The following is an 18,415-nucleotide window of genomic DNA, read 5'->3' as shown; positions in this document are numbered from 1 at the left end:
CATAATTACCTTTTAGTCAACTACAGACTGCATGTAGACTGTGGTCCTACGATGGTACATAAGCTATACCATCTTGCCCAGGTGTGCAGTAGGATACACGGTCTAGGCTTGTGTGAGTACAGTCTATGATGTTCACACAATGGTGAGCTCACCTAATGATATATTTTATTATATATTCAAAATGTACTTCCATTGTTAAACAACATGACTGGATGTGATCCCATAAAAATTACCAGTCACACATACTCTTTTTCACCAGACAATGTAATTCTCAGGGTCTAGATTAAAATTATAAGTTTGTCATCTACATTTATATACTTTGGAAACCAAAGACTATATTTCTGTTTCAAGCAACAGCATATTAAGCTAGTTCACTGTTGATGAAGAGATGCTGAGCCAGGACGCAGCAAACACTTCTGTAAGTTTCAGTGAGTGCAGGTTCTGTCTTTTGCTACATGAGTTTTCACACATTGCATTCCAAGAGTGCATTCCAGGTCATGAGTGAATCATAATCAGCTGCAAACCACTCTGCAATTATTCTATTCCTTTTTCCTAGTTAATACTTCAACCTAACAACTTTTACATTGTCTACTCAAGAAGTTAACTTATTTAATTTAAATTTATGGAGTATTGGATAAGGCATTGGTTTCCTTTCCTCTGACTGAGTCATAGTGTATTCATGATAAGAATGACCCATTATCTCTTTAGACAAGTGTCCTGATTTTGGACCTTCAGTTTTTGTTTATCATCTCCTAGTATAAATGACTTCCACTCATTAGAGCATTTACTGTGTGCTATCCATTACTAAGTGTTTTTCATGAATTATCTCATTAACTGTTATAACACACTAATGAGATAGATATGATTATCCATATTTTTCACTTGAGGGATGGAGGCTTAAGAGGTGAGGTAAGGAGTTTGAGGTTAAGCCAGTTTAAGTTTACCTAACTGGTAAATAATAAATTGAAACCCAGCTTTATTTAAGACCAAGGACTTGTATAATGCTTGCTTTTCCTTTGAGTGGTGTGTATACTCTAATATTGCATTGTTAGGAGTTCAGGGAAAATGGCACCATCTTGTGTTTCCTAGTAACTACTTGGAATTTTTTTGATTTTGCCCTTAACTCCTTTTCATTAGAGAAATTAGTAAGAGAGTGGGGAAGAATGATTTACCTTGTAGCTAAGTTGTGGCAGGGACCATGAGCAAATTCTATACACTTTAGAAATAGTCTTGGGATCAGCAGTTAGCGTAATGGCTATGTCATTGGACTCCCATGTAGTTGACCATGGTTCGAGTCCCAGACCCGGTGGCTTAAACTCATGCCAGGTGTGTGTGCATGTGTGTGCCCAAGATCCCGAGAGGAGAAGAGATTGTGCGTGGCTATCCCCCCTTGGAGGTGAGTTCTTGCTTTCTGTCTCTCTGGTGAGTGCATGCACCCTATAGCAAAAACATCTGCAAAAAAAAATAAAAAAATAGTTTTACTCAGTCAAGGTTAAGATGAAGGGTTATAGTCTTACTCAGTCAAGGTTAAGATGAAGGGTTAAGGTTCAGAAAGGTTTGAGTCTTACAAACAGGAAAAGGGTAAAACCAGTAGCAACAGAAAGAGTCTTGATTTATTTTCACTATGTTTCCTCATTGAAGGCAGCCAGAGCAATTAAGATTTCCTCTTGCTGTGTTAGCTCTCAATGCCCTTTGAAGTAGTATGGAAGGGAGGGAGAGGGACCCATCAGTCAATCTAAAAGGAAACACATTAAAAAAAGTGAAACATGGAGACTTGACATTTTAAACTTGGGCCTTAGAATTTAAAAGGCATGTGGCAGGATAAATGTCAATATTTCTAGAGGAGATGTTTATATAGATTATTGTGAGGTAGACTAACTGTAATATCGGTGAGATAAGCTGGAAAGCATAGGAATTCTATAGAGTGTTCCAGATCAATCTGCATTTACTCATGTGATTCTCTATATGTAATCAATTCCCATGTTCCTTTTAGTGATTCTATTGAACCATCTATTTGTAGAAATGATTTTGTTATGAGCCTTTAGGTGTGGATTTACTTAGAGTACAACATAATGATTTAAAGATCATTACCTCATACTCATGGCCTATTCTCTATAGTCCCCCTACCCCCTTTTTAAAAAAATTTCACCAGAGAGCATGTGAACTCTCTGGAGAGAAAAAAAGAGACATAAGGAGAGGGAAAGTGAGAAAGCACTTCCCCCCTGAGGCATGCTGCAATCCTTTCTTCTCCATTTCTCCCTCCTTTCAAGATTTTGGACACATACACCTGGCATGTTTTTCAAGCTACCAGTCCCAGAACTCAAACTGTAGTTGTCCATGTGGGATCCAGTCACCTTAACCACCATCAGCTGGCCCCTCTACAATCTTTTGTAACTCACAAAGTCCATGTGAGTGTGTGTGTGTGTGTGTGTGTGTGTATTATGGAGTCTCATGAATATGCTATGATGGAGGTAGTTGGCTTGTTCAAAGTCACAGAAGTAGTAAGTTATAGTACTTAAGACTTTAATTAAAGCTTCTTAATCCTATAGGCCCTTGTTCTCACAATAGGCAAAACCATAAGAAATATTCTATACTTTATATAGTTACAGATTGTTTATAAGACATGGAGATGAAGATAACCTATTTTTGAAAACTACCAGAATTAAAATTGGGCTTTAATAGTTAATTTATACTTTGCTATTATTTTTATGAAAGTAGAACCTTCCCCTATAATCATTTTGAACCTAAGCTTGGAAAACTTTGCTTGTAAAATGGTCGATACAATAAATATTAGGATGTGGGGACCAGATGGTGTTTTGTTTTTTTCTTAGAGAGATTTTTGTATAAGGTAGGTGCACTCACCAGAGAGACATACAGAGAGAAAGTGAGACATCATCCCTCAGGGGCTGGCCACACAGCCATCCTATCTCCTCTTGGGATTTTGAGCATGCACGCACCCATGCTCAGTGTGATTTTCAAGCTACCTGCTCCAGGACTTGAATCATGGTCAGCCATGTGAGAGTTTAGCATCTTAACCACTATGCCACCTGCCTGGCCATTGGTGTCTGTTTTAACTACCTAACTTTGCTGCTGCAGTGTGAGAGCAGCCATAGCTAATTTGTAAATGAATAAGCATGGCTGGATCACAATAGAACTTAAAGTATGTACACTGAAATTTGAATATCATATAACTTCTATGTGTCATAACATTTTTTTTCAGTTGTTTAAAACATAAACATTCGCCATATCCAAACAGGTACGAGACTGAACTTAAACTGTCAGCCTTAGTTTGCCAATCTGTTTCAAATAAGGAGCAATGAGAGGGTAACAACTTTCGCCAGAACAGTGAAGCAAGAAGAGTGATAGACTTATGTACTTCAGTTGATGATTCTGTGGTTAAGACTGAGATGACTACAACTTAATATTTATATTTTTCACACATTCTATTCAAGAGTTTGTAACTGCTTTATTTCCATTTCTCATAGTGAGAAATCTTATAAGTAGTGATCATGTGGTTTCAACAAATTACAGTGATATGCCCACTGTAACCAAAAAGATATTTTGATCTGCTCTCTGCTTCCTGTCATGTCCTATAGTTTTTCCCCATGTGTGATTTAGCTCCACATAATTTGGGATGTCTCCCATAGATTCTAGCTCAGAGCTAGTTAGCCAATATTCATGAAACTGTATACTTTTATTAATTGAGGAGGACACAATCAGAAATTCTGTCTTTACTATATGGATATTAAGAAAGGCTAAGGGACCAGAAGATGGCATAATGATTACATCACTGGACTCCCATGTAGTCAACCATAGGTTCGAGTCCCAGACCTGGTGACTTAAAATTCATGCTGGGTGTGTGTGCATACATGCCCAAAATTCCAAGAGGAGAACTGAGGAGAAGGAATTGCGACGTGGTTGGTCATCCCCCTAGGGGGTGATTTCTTGCTTTCTGTCTCTTTGTCTCTCTCTGTGTGTCTCTAGAAAGTGCAGATGCCCTATAGCAAAAATCTCTCTAAAAAAAGGGCTAAAATCTTACTCTTGCCATCCAAATAAGTATCATTGTGTCCCTGAATATACATGCTTTTACAGAGTATCAAGGGACATGGTTTTTTAGTTGGCATTCCATCACCGAAGTCTCCAGGAATTGAAATTTTTAAAATAGCTCTTAAGTCCCATGATAACAAACCCCATTCCCAAGAGATTTCTGAGAGCTTTCCCTTCTGACACAGCTAAACTCACCATTTGAACACTCTCTCTCAGAGACTGTCTGGTGCTTTGCTATTGGAAACTGGCAGGGCGGGGACCAATTTAAGTATGTTGATCCTCAAAAGTTTGATTCCAGTTTAGCCCTTTCAAATAGACTGTTGGCCTGGCTTGCTTGTGCTCACGAGCAGGCGGGGTTATTTGAACATTAACTCTGGATTGCTCCCTTCCTGTTGTTTTTAGTCTTATTTTAGCTTTCTGGCTTTACCTTTCCCAGTTTGAGTCAATAGAGGTGGGTGTGGCTCTTAATTCAGGATGCTGGACTCTAAAGGTGGGCTGGACTTCTGCCTTCACCATTCTGTACTCTTTTTACAAGCCTTCCACCCTACTTGTGGCCAGAGACACACCGTGACAGGGAAGGCTTGAGAGAGGCAAACATTGCATTCAGAGGAATTTTATGGGCTTCTGAGGCTTGGGATGCTTGGATTCAAACCTAAGTGTTAGTAAATTTCTATTTTTTTTCGTTAAAATAAGTAAGATTCTGTTGGATCTAAGTAGAATGCCCAAAAATCTACAAATCGGTTTTTATTTAGAAAATGAATGCTAAAAAGGCAAAATTAAATGAAATAGTAAAACATTAACCCCACAGTTGTTAAAACTAGTTAAATCTAGAGTGTTAATGAATTCACTTTCTAATAACTGGATGTCTACTACCTTGCTTAAGTTGTAAATTCCAATGATACACTTAAATTACTATTTTCACCAGCAGCCTTCACTAACAGAAAATCTTTTCAGAAAAATATATAATTATTATTAAAATAGATTTTTTTAATATTGGAATTTCATTGTAGTGAATGCAATGAACTCCTGTTACACATATCAAAAGTCTAAAGTCTCCTACTTTGAGACTGTATGCTTCTATAAGTTAAAAAAAAAAGTTTAAAGAATTATTTATTTAATTTTATTTGCTATTATCTATTTATTTATTTCAACTTGACCAGAAAGAGACAGAGAGCAAGAAAGGGGCAGTGAGAAAGCAAGCTGCTAGGTTTGGGACTTGAACCATGGTCAGCCATATGGGAGTCCAGCACCTTAACCAGCATGCTACCTGCCAGCCCCATGCTTCTATAAATTGATTAGTTTCCTAAAAAGTTGATATGTATGTGTGTGTGTGTGTGTATATAATACATATATATGTATTATATATATATATTTAATATATATATTTTTGGAGAGGTTTTTGCTATAGGGCACGTGTGCTCACCAGAAAGACAGAGAGAGATAGAGAGATAGAAAGCGAGAAATCACCCCCTAGAAGGGATGGCCACGCCGCAATCCCTTCTCCTCCATTCTCCTCTCGGGATCTTGAGCATGTACGTACACGCACCGGGCATGAGTTTAAGCCACCAGATCCGGGACTCGACTGCAGTCTACTGCATGGGAATCCAGCGATGTAGACATTACACTAATTGCTGGTCCAAAAAGTTTTTATATTTTTGCCATAGGGTATGTGTGCTCACCAGAGAGAGATAGACAGAGCTAGAGAGAGATGGAAAGTGAGAAATCATTCCACAATCCCTTCTCCTCCATTCTCCTCTTGGGATTTTGGGCATGCATGCACACACACTCAGCATGTTTTTCAAGTCACCAGTCCAGGACTCAAACTAGCAGTTGGTCATGTGGGATCCAGCGCTTTAACCACCATACCACCTGCTGGCCCACTGATTAGTATTTTAATGGCAAGATATTCATAGCACTAATATGTATTTATTTGTAATTTATGATAGAGAACATGTGTGTGCATGAGAGAAAAAGAGAATAATACCCTTGACGTGGTATGGTCACTCTAGAATTCCCTTCCCCTAGACCTTCAGCTGGTCAGGATCCAGGGTGTGAATGCTCACTATGTTTGAAATCACTGGGCTGGGAATCTGAATTGTGGTTGGCCATGTGACTTCCAGCACAATAATCCTGTGTGCCACTGATTGCACTACAGAGGCTAGACCCAGTTAAGTTTTTTTTTCTTTTTTTTTCGTTCAAAACTGGCTTATCAAATTCTGACTATTTTTACATAGTAGTTTAGAGAAATATTACATTTTTTATATTTGATAAATAAGCTAAGTCTTGATTAAATCGAGCCAAACTTGATGGCAGAATTATGGGATTTGCACTTAACACTCTCTCTCTGCCAGTCACATCATTCACTGTCTGGATGGAAATGTTAACCTGACTCATCGCCTGACAGTACTGATCATTTTATATCTGTAAGGGCCTTATTATATTGAACATGTAAGAGCACTATGTCTCATTAATAAATGTCGCAGGGATAGGGAGATGGGATCACTTTCCTTCTTACTTTTGATTTTCTTTGATCATGTGGAAGAAGCTCAACCCATAGGTATAACCTACCTGGTCTTTGGCAGTTGTCTTACTACTTTCCTAAGGGAAGAAAGGTGACTTAATCTGGTTGATATGTTTGGATGGAGTGATGGGCAGCCCTGCTCCTGCTCCGTTTCTTCTGGGAGTAGGCTATCCCTAAGGAACAGGCACCATACATAAGACTCACTGAAGCTGTTCTATACAGCAATGTCATTAGCTTAAGTGCTGAACTTACTGAAAGATAAGCTGTTTGCACCAGCCCTGGTACAACAAGCCCTCTATCATTCCTATGATGCTTGCTTGCTGAGGCCTTGTGACATTAAGGTGAGAGAGCATAATATTTATGTCCCATTTTGACTGTATGGAGTAGGCTCATGGTTTATTTTCTTTAGCTATTTTATTCTTCTTTTGCAGGTTTGTGATTCAGATACCATGCTTGACCCTGCTTCATCTGTGGAGATGGTGAAAGTTTTAGAAGAAGACCCCATGGTTGGAGGTGTTGGGGGAGATGTCCAGGTGCATATAGTTTTGGATTTTTTTGCATGAGAATCTTTTAATAGCAGTCTTAGTGTATTTATGACACACCAGCTCTGTGCCAGGTATTCTTGATTCTTGGTGTTGAAGACACATTAGTGTGTTCTTAGGATTCCCTTCACTGCCTGTGTTCCTATCTAAATTGAAATAATTCGGGATTTCTTTGCTTAGCCCTGGGGTATAATCCATGCCTGTAGGAGCTAGTAAATTATACAAGATGACATATATCTGTAATAGTTTCAACTACATATTCTTGGCTATAACTTAATGTTCAATGTTATGCTAAAATCTCATATAAGAGTTCCTTTAGTTTCAAGGATAAAGAAAGTATGGTAGGGAATGATTCTGTACCTTACATATATGTATTTAATGTTGGCTAGATTGTGGTCAAAATTTTAAGTTGAAAGACAAAATAAGAAACGAGAAATAGCAATTCAAGTTTATGCTAGTGAGAAAAGCAAAAAAACTATTAATAAGTGGATTTTCCAGTATTTGCTAGTAAATGGAAACCCAATTATTGAAAAAAATATTAATGGCAATGATTAGAAGTTTATGGGATGGGAAAATGAATATGTGAAAACGTGAAGATTAAAAAAATTCTATTGCAGGGAACCAGCAGTTAGCGTAATGACTATGTCACTGGACTCCCACGTAGTCGACCGCGGTTCACGTCCTGGACCCGGTGGCTTAAAACTCACGCCGGGCGCGTGTGCGTGCGTGCCCAAGATCCCGAGAGGAGAATGGAGGAGAAGGGATTGCGGCGTGACCATCCCCCCTGGGGGGTGATTTCTCGCTTTCTGTCTCTATGTCTCTCTCTGTCTGTCTGGCGAGCGCACGTGCCCTACAGTGAAAATCTCTCCAAAAAAAAAAAAAAAGTCTATTGCAAATGTGAGGTTAGATTTTAGCAACAAGTGATAAGTACATAAAAAATCCACTTTAAAACTTAGATACCTTGTCACCTATTTTGTACATGTATATTACTAGTGAAGGCAAATAAATAACATTAAAAATGACAAATAAATAACCTGGTGATAAGAAGGAAGCATGCAATATCCAGATTAAAAATGAACAAAATTAGGCCAACACTCAAGCGGTGGTAAGGAAGCTGGATCCCACATGGGCAATTGTGTTTCAAATCCTGATCTTGGCAGCTTAAAAAACACACCAGATGTGTGTGTGTATGTATGTGTGTGTGTGTGTGTACACATGTGCACAGAATCTGACAGGAAGGAAAGAAGGATGAAAAAGAATTGCAGTATGACCATGCCTCATTGGGAAGTGCTTTATCTCTCTCTCTCTCTCTCTCCTATTGGGGATCAAATATACCCTGTAGCAATTCTAAAAAGTACAGAAAAGAAAATGAACAAAACTGAGACACAGAGGAGAGTTCAGAAATATTGCAAAGAAAAAAGCTCATCATTTTCAATAATCTTAATGTTAAGAAATATTTCAGAATTGAAATTTTGTGGGAAGGCTAGAACAAAGTCTTATCACTAGTATTGCAAAAGCATATGGAGGGACCAGCAGTTAGCATAATGGCTATGTCGCTGGACTCCCATGTAGTTGACCGCAGTTCGAGTCCCAGATCCGGTGGCTTAAACTCACGCCAGGCACGTGTGCGTGTGTGCCCAAGATCCTGAGAGGAGAATGGAGGAGAAGGAATTGCGATGTGGCCATCACCCCTGGGCGGGGGGTGATTTCTCGCTTTCTGTCTCTCTGTCTCTCTCTGTCTGTCTGATGAGCGCATGCGCCCTATAGCAAAAATCTCTCTCAAAAAAAAAAGCATATGGAGAAAGGAGAAGGAAACTTATCAGCCAAGGATTTGATACATTGGGAATTAACCAGAACAGGAGCGACAGGGACTGACCAACTTCAAACCTTAAATGGTAGAAAGAGTACCTGGGAGGATTTAGGGACTCAGAAGAGAAAGGAAACAAACAACCAAAAAACCCTTAATATTATAACATGACAACAAGGACAACAAGAACAAGAACTAAAAACATGACAAAAAGAAGATGACAAAGAGTGATAAGGTAGAAAGAAATATTCACTATCCAAGAATCCCAACATATGCACGTAGCAACTTATCATATTAATCTAGTAACAAAATTAGAGAAAATAAAATATAACCATGTCAAAGAGGAAGGTCAAAATAAAAGAATAAAATAACAAATTTCACTCAGATCATAACCTCAGGATACTACAGTGCTTTTAACTAAGGCTTACTTTTTATTTATGTTTTCCTTCCTGCAGATTTTGAACAAGTACGATTCCTGGATCTCTTTCCTCAGCAGTGTGAGATACTGGATGGCTTTTAATATAGAAAGAGCCTGTCAGTCTTATTTTGGGTGTGTCCAGTGCATTAGCGGACCTCTGGGAATGTACAGGAACTCCTTGCTGCATGAGTTTGTGGAAGACTGGTACAATCAGGAATTTATGGGCAGCCAATGCAGTTTTGGAGATGACAGGCATCTAACGAACAGAGTGTTGAGTCTGGGCTATGCAACAAAATACACAGCTCGATCCAAGTGCCTTACCGAAACACCGATAGAGTATCTCAGATGGTTAAACCAGCAGACCCGTTGGAGCAAGTCCTACTTCCGAGAATGGCTGTACAATGCAATGTGGTTTCATAAACATCACTTATGGATGACCTATGAAGCGGTTATCACTGGATTCTTTCCTTTCTTTCTCATTGCCACAGTTATCCAACTCTTTTACCGGGGTAAAATTTGGAACATCCTCCTCTTTTTATTAACCGTCCAGCTAGTAGGTCTCATAAAATCATCTTTTGCCAGCTGCCTTAGAGGAAATATAGTCATGGTCTTTATGTCTCTCTACTCAGTGCTATACATGTCAAGTTTACTTCCGGCCAAGATGTTTGCAATTGCAACCATAAACAAAGCTGGGTGGGGCACATCTGGAAGGAAAACCATTGTTGTTAATTTCATAGGACTCATTCCAGTCTCAGTTTGGTTTACAATCCTCCTGGGTGGCGTGATTTTCACCATTTATAAGGAATCTAAAAAGCCATTTTCAGAATCCAAACAGACGGTTCTGATTGTTGGATCATTGCTCTATGCATGCTATTGGGTCATGCTTTTGACGCTGTATGTGGTTCTCATCAATAAGTGTGGCAGGCGGAAGAAGGGACAACAGTATGACATGGTGCTTGACGTATGATCTTACGTTGCTCGATGTTTGCAGTCACACATGCAGACACACACAACACCTTTGTTCCTCTAAAGGCTGTACAGTACTGTGGCATCCAATAGTGCCACCCAAGGAGATATATCACTGCTGCTGGGACTTGAACAGACACTTCTATGGGTTTATTTGATTCTGCCAAAGTAAAATGATACATCAACAGGATGAAACTCAGATTTAACCCATTTTTCTTTTTTCTATGAAAATGGGATGAATTCTTTGTGCACTTTTTTCTTACTGTGCATCCGCCTGACAGTGTTTTGCCCTATATACCTCACTAGCCATGCTTTATGTGGGTTATCATGGAAGAAAAGGATTTTGGAAACTCAAGGAAATGTTCTTTCAACGTACGTATACGACCTAACTTATGGATTGTTTTGATAGCTAACGTTTTTAGGAAGGATACTCTCTTTAACTCTACCAAATGAAATGCCAAAGGAAAATTTAAAGGCCGTTGGCTGTGCTGTATTTTGATATACTTGTACTGTTTTTAAATTTTGTATGCCAATTTTTAAAACAAATTTTCATTTTCTATATTTCACTTCTCTGCCAAAACACACTTGTTCCCCCCTCTTTTTTTTTTTTAATAAAAGAGATTTTAAAAAATTCATACATAAAAAAACTTACCCAAAATGTGAAGCTTGCTTGACTGATGTTCATGATAGAAAGAATTAAATGTATCTCTCTCTCTTTCTCTACCTTTTAAGATGAGATAGTTTATTTCTGTGAAGAAGGATTTAAACTTTCCATATTTTAACTTTTTGTCTTCATTTCTTCTAGAAAAGGCCGACATACCTGTCACACTTTGGGAATAAAAATACATACTGATGTGTGTACAAAAAGAAATTGAAAATCAAGGCCAAAGGGGTAGAAAAGTGCAATTTTTTCATAAGATTAAACAAAAGGGAATGCTAGTCCTTGAAAGAGAACACTAGGCATCCAGCACTGGATGAAACGTGATTATCAAAGATAAATCATCCTGGGAGATTCTGACAGTGTTTTCCCAGGCCAAGTAAAATGGAAAGTGGAAAAATTATCTGTATAATCTAGGCAAATACAATGCAGTGTATTAAAGGTTTTGTTCTGTGGTCTGAATTTACCAGGTTTTATCTATACATTAAACATATTTCACCTTTTGTTGGTTTGTTTGTTTTCAGTTTGCCAGTTCACCTTAGATGTTAGTATGATGTTTACATGGGTGAATGGGATAAATTATAATAAATATAAAACCTACAGATCCAAAATTGGCAGACTCAAACTCCAAGTGTCCTCTGTACTTTCTATGGAGGATTTATCATTATTATTATTATTATTATTAATTATACAGATAATTACTTCACTGCTTATTTTCTTGGCCTACATAAAATTGTCTACACAGTAGAAGTGATATCAAGGTTTAATGAGTATATCAAGAATTGGCACATATAAAAATTAATGAACCAGGTACTCTGAACTCCACTAATTTGGTTTCCACAGGGCTTCAATCATTCAGTTTGTCTTTACAAGGTCACTCTAGCCTTGTCAGTTGTTGCTGTGTAGACCTGTGTTAAAAAACACAACCAAAATACGTGAAAAGTTGAATAGAAAACGTCACGGTGAAGCAGAGACATGTGGACAAGTGTTAAATAATGCTTCCTGACTTTCTGCTTCCTTTTAATGCAGACATCTATTAATAATGTTACATCAACTCTGCCTAAGAAAAAGCTGCACATTCTACCTTCAGAGTACAAAACGTTCCCCAACATTCTAAAACTCGGACTCTCACTGATTGGAGAGTTTATGGGAAACAAACACACCATGCCAATAAATGAAACTAAAACTTGAGTTTGCCTTTGTAACTATTTATGTTCTAAGTTAAGCTTTGATAACATTCAAATGTCAAATTCTTTCATTCTTATAAAAAGTTGAATTAATTGCCTGTATTTATTTTAGCAATTATTCAATGTATTTCCAGTATAGGATGTATAGTATAATTGATTTTTTTGTAAATAAAATATTTTTGATAAAAATTATTGCCTTTTTTTTTTGTAAGAGAAGGGGGAGCTGTATTTTTTCTTAATTGTAATGGTATGAATTTTAAAATGGGATCTATAGGAAAAAGAAAACGTGTTTGGCCAAAGATAATATTCTGCAGTATTACATATCAGTAGGTAGAAAAACACATAATTAGTGTGGCATGGAAATCTGGAAAACTCGAGAGAAACAGAGACTGTCTCAATATCCTTGTCTCTGACCTCTTTTTTCTTTTCCCTTTTTTTTTGGGGTGGGGGGAGGCTTTTGCAATAGGGTGCATATGCTCGCCAGAAAGACAGAGAGAGACAGAGAGACAGAAAGTGAGAAATCACACTCCATGGGGGATGGCCACGCCGCAATCCCTTCTCCTCCATTCTCCTCTCAGGATCTTGGGCACGCATGCACACACGTCCAGAGTGAGTTTAAGCTACCGGGTCTGGGATTTGAACTGCGATCAGCTTACGTGGGAGTCCAGTGACATAGCCATTACATTAACAGCTGGTCCCACTGACCTCTTTTTTCTACTTACTTTGAAAGCAGACCAAATTTAGTTGAAAGTTATAGTAATTTATAGTGGGAAAAAATCATAATGACCTGAAAAAATATGAGCATATTTGTTTATAATAGCATTAGTTCCAAATAATAAGAAAAACTTAATGAAAATTGAATAATAAGGGCAATTATTAAATGAACCATGCAACATCCACTGAAACCTCGGTTGTCATTAAATACAGTGTTCTCAGAGTATATATAAGGATGTCGGAGAAATGTCACGTTAAATATAGATATATAACCATTTTGTGCAGTAGTATCCCAACTTTTTAGAAACAAAAATGTTTAAACTTGGTTATTTCTAATATTGGGAATTTGACTAATTTATTTTTTGCATACACTTTTGTATTTTCCAAATTTCTGATTTGAGGAACTTTGATGACAATTATCCCATTTAGAAAGTTTAAATTTGGGTGGGAACTAAAGGCCTTTCTTTTTTTTTTTTTGGAGAGATTTTCACTATAGGGCGTGTGCGCTCGCCAGACAGACAGAGAGAGAGAGAGAGAGACAGAAAGCGAGAAATCACCCCCCAGGGAGGATGGTCACGCCACAATCCCTTCTCCTCCATTCTCCTCTCGGGATCTTGGGCAAGCATGCACACGTGCCCGGCGTGAGTTTTAAGCCATCGGTTCGGGATGTGAACCAGGGTCAACTACGTGGGAGTCCAGTGACATAGCCATTACGTTAACTGCTGGTTCCCGGAACTAAAGGCCTTTCCAGGTAGAAGAAATAATATGTGTAAAGCAATGGAGGTGTGATTTTAATATCTGGCCCTTTTTTTTTAAACTAATATTATAGGATACTATCATCATTACTTTATTTTTGCTATTTATCCCTCAAATTCATTTTTCCAATTCATTTTATTATTGGGTTTCTAAGACTATTTCATTACTTGGTACTGTTACATTATAAACTATAGCCACTGAAAATTATTCCCACAGTAGACGATGTAAATATTGAGATTCTAGTCTCAATAATTCATTCATAGTCATTTGGTGGTATATAAGGAGACTGAAATGTTCATGGGGAAAAACGGAGTTAAAGCATGAGTTTATTTTGGTATAATTTTTGAAATTCATACAGAGATTTTTCATAGCTATGTGTTTTCCATATACTATGTGAAGACTGCTTATACGAAGCATTAGCAATCCCTTATCCTGAAGAGCCAGATAGCATACATGTTAGGCTCTGCTGGTAGTATGATCTGACATGAATCCTCAAGTTGCCTCAAAGGCACCCACAGGTGATGTGTAAGTGAATGTGTGTAGCTATGTCCCAATAACTATTTATGGGACACTGGAATTTGAATTTTATGTAATTTTTATGTGTTATAAGACATTCTTCTTTGGATATTTTTTAACTATTCAAAAAAGTGAAAATCTCTTCTTAGTTCACCTGCATCACCAAAACAATGAGATTTATCTTGCAGGCCAAAGTTTGATGACCCACATTCTTTAGAAATCTGTTGACTGACTTGTTCTGTTAAACGCTCACACTGGCATCAATTTCTAATCACATTCTATACGGTAGGTGCTGCCAGAAACAAGTTTTATAGATCAACAATTTCAGTTATCCTATCAGTCCTGGGGGGCGGGGGGAGTGTCTAGTATGGTTGCTATTTTACTGCTGAGGAAGCTGAAACTCAACGAAATTTTGGGTAAGTTTTAATCATACAGGGAGTGGATCGAAGTGGTGGAATTTAAGACTAGGCATTACAACATCAAGTTTACTCCTCAGATGAGTGCTCCTTAGTGTGTTGTCCACTGTCCAGCAGCATCAGTAGCATCTTGGAATATGTTAGAAATGTAGATTCATGTGCCTATCCCAGACTTGCTGAATCAAAATCCCTGGGGTAAGGCCCAGGAATCTGTTTACTAAGATCACCAGATGACCTTCAATCAAAGTTTGAGAAGCATTACCTAACCAGCATTTTGTATTGTTCCCTTCAAACTGTGGTTTCAAAGATAGCTGTCTGAATATTTGTATTCTCCTATTGAACTTGCCTACTTTTAGTATCATTTATGAGAATTGTTTAATTACACTTATTTAGTATATGTTGCAAGCAAGAAATGCAGAGGTATACATTGTATACGCAAAGAGCTTATAATTTAGTAAGGGGGAGATAATCATGACACAAAGATTTGATGTAAAACTGAATAATACAGATATAAAGAGTAGCATAGGCAAATGAAAGGATGACATGATCCTGTACAATTAGCTCTGTAAAGGCAGACTTTAAGGAAGTGTGGTATTTGGATTGATTCTTTAAGAATGTTCAAAATTGGGGGCCAGCAGATGCTGGAGTGGTTAAGGTGCTGGATTCCTACATGGCCAACCAGGTTCAAGTTCCAGATCTGTTAGCTTTAAAATCTCTCTGGGCACATGTGTGCGTGCATACCTAAATTCCCAAGAGGAGAATGGAGAAGAAGGGATTGTTTCTTTCTGTCTATCTCTGGTGAGCACACGCACACCCTATGGCAAAAACCTAAAAAAAAAAAAAAAAAAAAAGAAAGAAAGAAAGCAAGTTTAAATTTGCATAGGAACTAAAGGCCTTTCCAGGTAGAAGAAATAATACGTGTAAAGCAATGGAGGTGTGATTTTAATATCTGGCCCCTTTTTTTTAACCATTATTATAGGATACTGTCATCATTATTTTATTAGATATTGTTACTAATCTTTTCATCCACTGAAACCTCGGTTGTCATTAAATACAGTGTTCTCAGAGTATATATAAGGATGTCGGAGAAATGTCACGTTAAATATAGATATATAACCATTTTGTGCAGTAGTATCCCAACTTTTTAGAAACAAAAATGTTTAAACTTGGTTATTTCTAATATTGGGAATTTGACTAATTTATTTTTTGCATACACTTTTGTATTTTCCAAATTTCTGATTTGAGGAACTTTGATGACAATTATCCCATTTAGAAAGTTTAAATTTGGTCGGGAACTAAAGGCCTTTCTTTTTTTTTTTTTGGAGAGATTTTCACTATAGGGCGTGTGCGCTCGCCAGACAGACAGAGAGAGACAAGGGAGGATGGTCACGCCACAATCCCTTCTCCTCCATTCTCCTCTCGGGATCTTGGGCAAGCATGCACACGTGCCCGGCGTGAGTTTTAAGCCATCGGTTCGGGATGTGAACCAGGGTCAACTACGTGGGAGTCCAGTGACATAGCCATTACGTTAACTGCTGGTTCCCGGAACTAAAGGCCTTTCCAGGTAGAAGAAATAATATGTGTAAAGCAATGGAGGTGTGATTTTAATATCTGGCCCTTTTTTTTAAACTAATATTATAGGATACTATCATCATTACTTTATTTTTGCTATTTATCCCTCAAATTCATTTTTCCAATTCATTTTATTATTGGGTTTCTAAGACTATTTCATTACTTGGTACTGTTACATTATAAACTATAGCCACTGAAAATTATTCCCACAGTAGACGATGTAAATATTGAGATTCTAGTCTCAATAATTCATTCATAGTCATTTGGTGGTATATAAGGAGACTGAAATGTTCATGGGGAAAAACGGAGTTAAAGCATGAGTTTATTTTGGTATAATTTTTGAAATTCATACAGAGATTTTTCATAGCTATGTGTTTTCCATATACTATGTGAAGACTGCTTATATGAAGCATTAGCAATCCCTTATCCTGAAGAGCCAGATAGCATACATGTTAGGCTCTGCTGGTAGTATGATCTGACATGAATCCTCAAGTTGCCTCAAAGGCACCCACAGGTGATGTGTAAGTGAATGTGTGTAGCTATGTCCCAATAACTATTTATGGGACACTGGAATTTGAATTTTATGTAATTTTTATGTGTTATAAGACATTCTTCTTTGGATATTTTTTAACTATTCAAAAAAGTGAAAATCTCTTCTTAGTTCACCTGCATCACCAAAACAATGAGATTTATCTTGCAGGCCAAAGTTTGATGACCCACATTCTTTAGAAATCTGTTGACTGACTTGTTCTGTTAAACGCTCACACTGTCATCAATTTCTAATCACATTCTATACGGTAGGTGCTGCCAGAAACAAGTTTTATAGATCAACAATTTCAGTTATCCTATCAGTCCTGGGGGGCGGGGGGAGTGTCTAGTATGGTTGCTATTTTACTGCTGAGGAAGCTGAAACTCAACGAAATTTTGGGTAAGTTTTAATCATACAGGGAGTGGATCGAAGTGGTGGAATTTAAGACTAGGCATTACAACATCAAGTTTACTCCTCAGATGAGTGCTCCTTAGTGTGTTGTCCACTGTCCAGCAGCATCAGTAGCATCTTGGAATATGTTAGAAATGTAGATTCATGTGCCTATCCCAGACTTGCTGAATCAAAATCCCTGGGGTAAGGCCCAGGAATCTGTTTACTAAGATCACCAGATGACCTTCAATCAAAGTTTGAGAAGCATTACCTAACCAGCATTTTGTATTGTTCCCTTCAAACTGTGGTTTCAAAGATAGCTGTCTGAATATTTGTATTCTCCTATTGAACTTGCCTACTTTTAGTATCATTTATGAGAATTGTTTAATTACACTTATTTAGTATATGTTGCAAGCAAGAAATGCAGAGGTATACATTGTATACGCAAAGAGCTTATAATTTAGTAAGGGGGAGATAATCATGACACAAAGATTTGATGTAAAACTGAATAATACAGATATAAAGAGTAGCATAGGCAAATGAAAGGATGACATGATCCTGTACAATTAGCTCTGTAAAGGCAGACTTTAAGGAAGTGTGGTATTTGGATTGATTCTTTAAGAATGTTCAAAATTGGGGGCCAGCAGATGCTGGAGTGGTTAAGGTGCTGGATTCCTACATGGCCAACCAGGTTCAAGTTCCAGATCTGTTAGCTTTAAAATCTCTCTGGGCACATGTGTGCGTGCATACCTAAATTCCCAAGAGGAGAATGGAGAAGAAGGGATTGTTTCTTTCTGTCTATCTCTGGTGAGCACACGCACACCCTATGGCAAAAACCTAAAAAAAAAAAAAAAAAAAAAAGAAAGAAAGAAAGCAAGTTTAAATTTGCATAGGAACTAAAGGCCTTTCCAGGTAGAAGAAATAATACGTGTAAAGCAATGGAGGTGTGATTTTAATATCTGGCCCCTTTTTTTTAACCATTATTATAGGATACTGTCATCATTATTTTATTAGATATTGTTACTAATCTTTTACTGTGCCTTATTTATAAACAAAACTTTGCCACAGGTGCATGTGCTTGGGAAAAACATAGTATGTTATAGAGTTAGTTACTATATCCTGTTTCAGACATCTCCTGAGGTCTTAAAATGCATCCACCATGAATAAATGGGGACAACTATACTAGAAAACTCCAATGGTAAACAAAACTTTTCTATCTATGTTTCTCGAGCCCTAGGAATCCTGGTTACTTGAGGCCATAGCTTATGGATTCAAGAATTGTCTGGGATAATTTAATAAGCATATTCTGGATAATCTGAATGGTAATCATTACTACCCAGTACTGCTATATTTCAGTGTTCCCATTTGCATTTGCA

General features: G+C 37.6%; 1 protein-coding gene across 1 annotated transcript in view; it reads left to right on the top strand.

The window, feature by feature from the left end:
- The window catches only part of HAS2 (hyaluronan synthase 2), a 30,683-nt gene extending 18,403 nt beyond the window's left edge, over window positions 1-12,280 (top strand). The window contains exons 3-4 of the mRNA XM_006157522.3: window positions 7,000-7,101; window positions 9,373-12,280. Coding sequence (XP_006157584.1) covers window positions 7,000-7,101; window positions 9,373-10,302 — 1,032 coding nt within the window. The 3' untranslated portion in view covers window positions 10,303-12,280. The remainder of the gene's footprint in view (window positions 1-6,999; window positions 7,102-9,372) is intronic.
- The last annotated feature ends 6,135 nt before the right edge of the window (window positions 12,281-18,415 follow it).

The sequence above is a fragment of the Tupaia chinensis genome, unplaced genomic scaffold, assembly GCF_000334495.1.
Source record: "Tupaia chinensis unplaced genomic scaffold, TupChi_1.0 Scaffold000545_1, whole genome shotgun sequence".
In the NCBI taxonomy this organism is placed as follows: Eukaryota; Metazoa; Chordata; class Mammalia; order Scandentia; family Tupaiidae; genus Tupaia; species Tupaia belangeri.
This window is presented reverse-complemented; position numbering and strand designations above follow the sequence as displayed.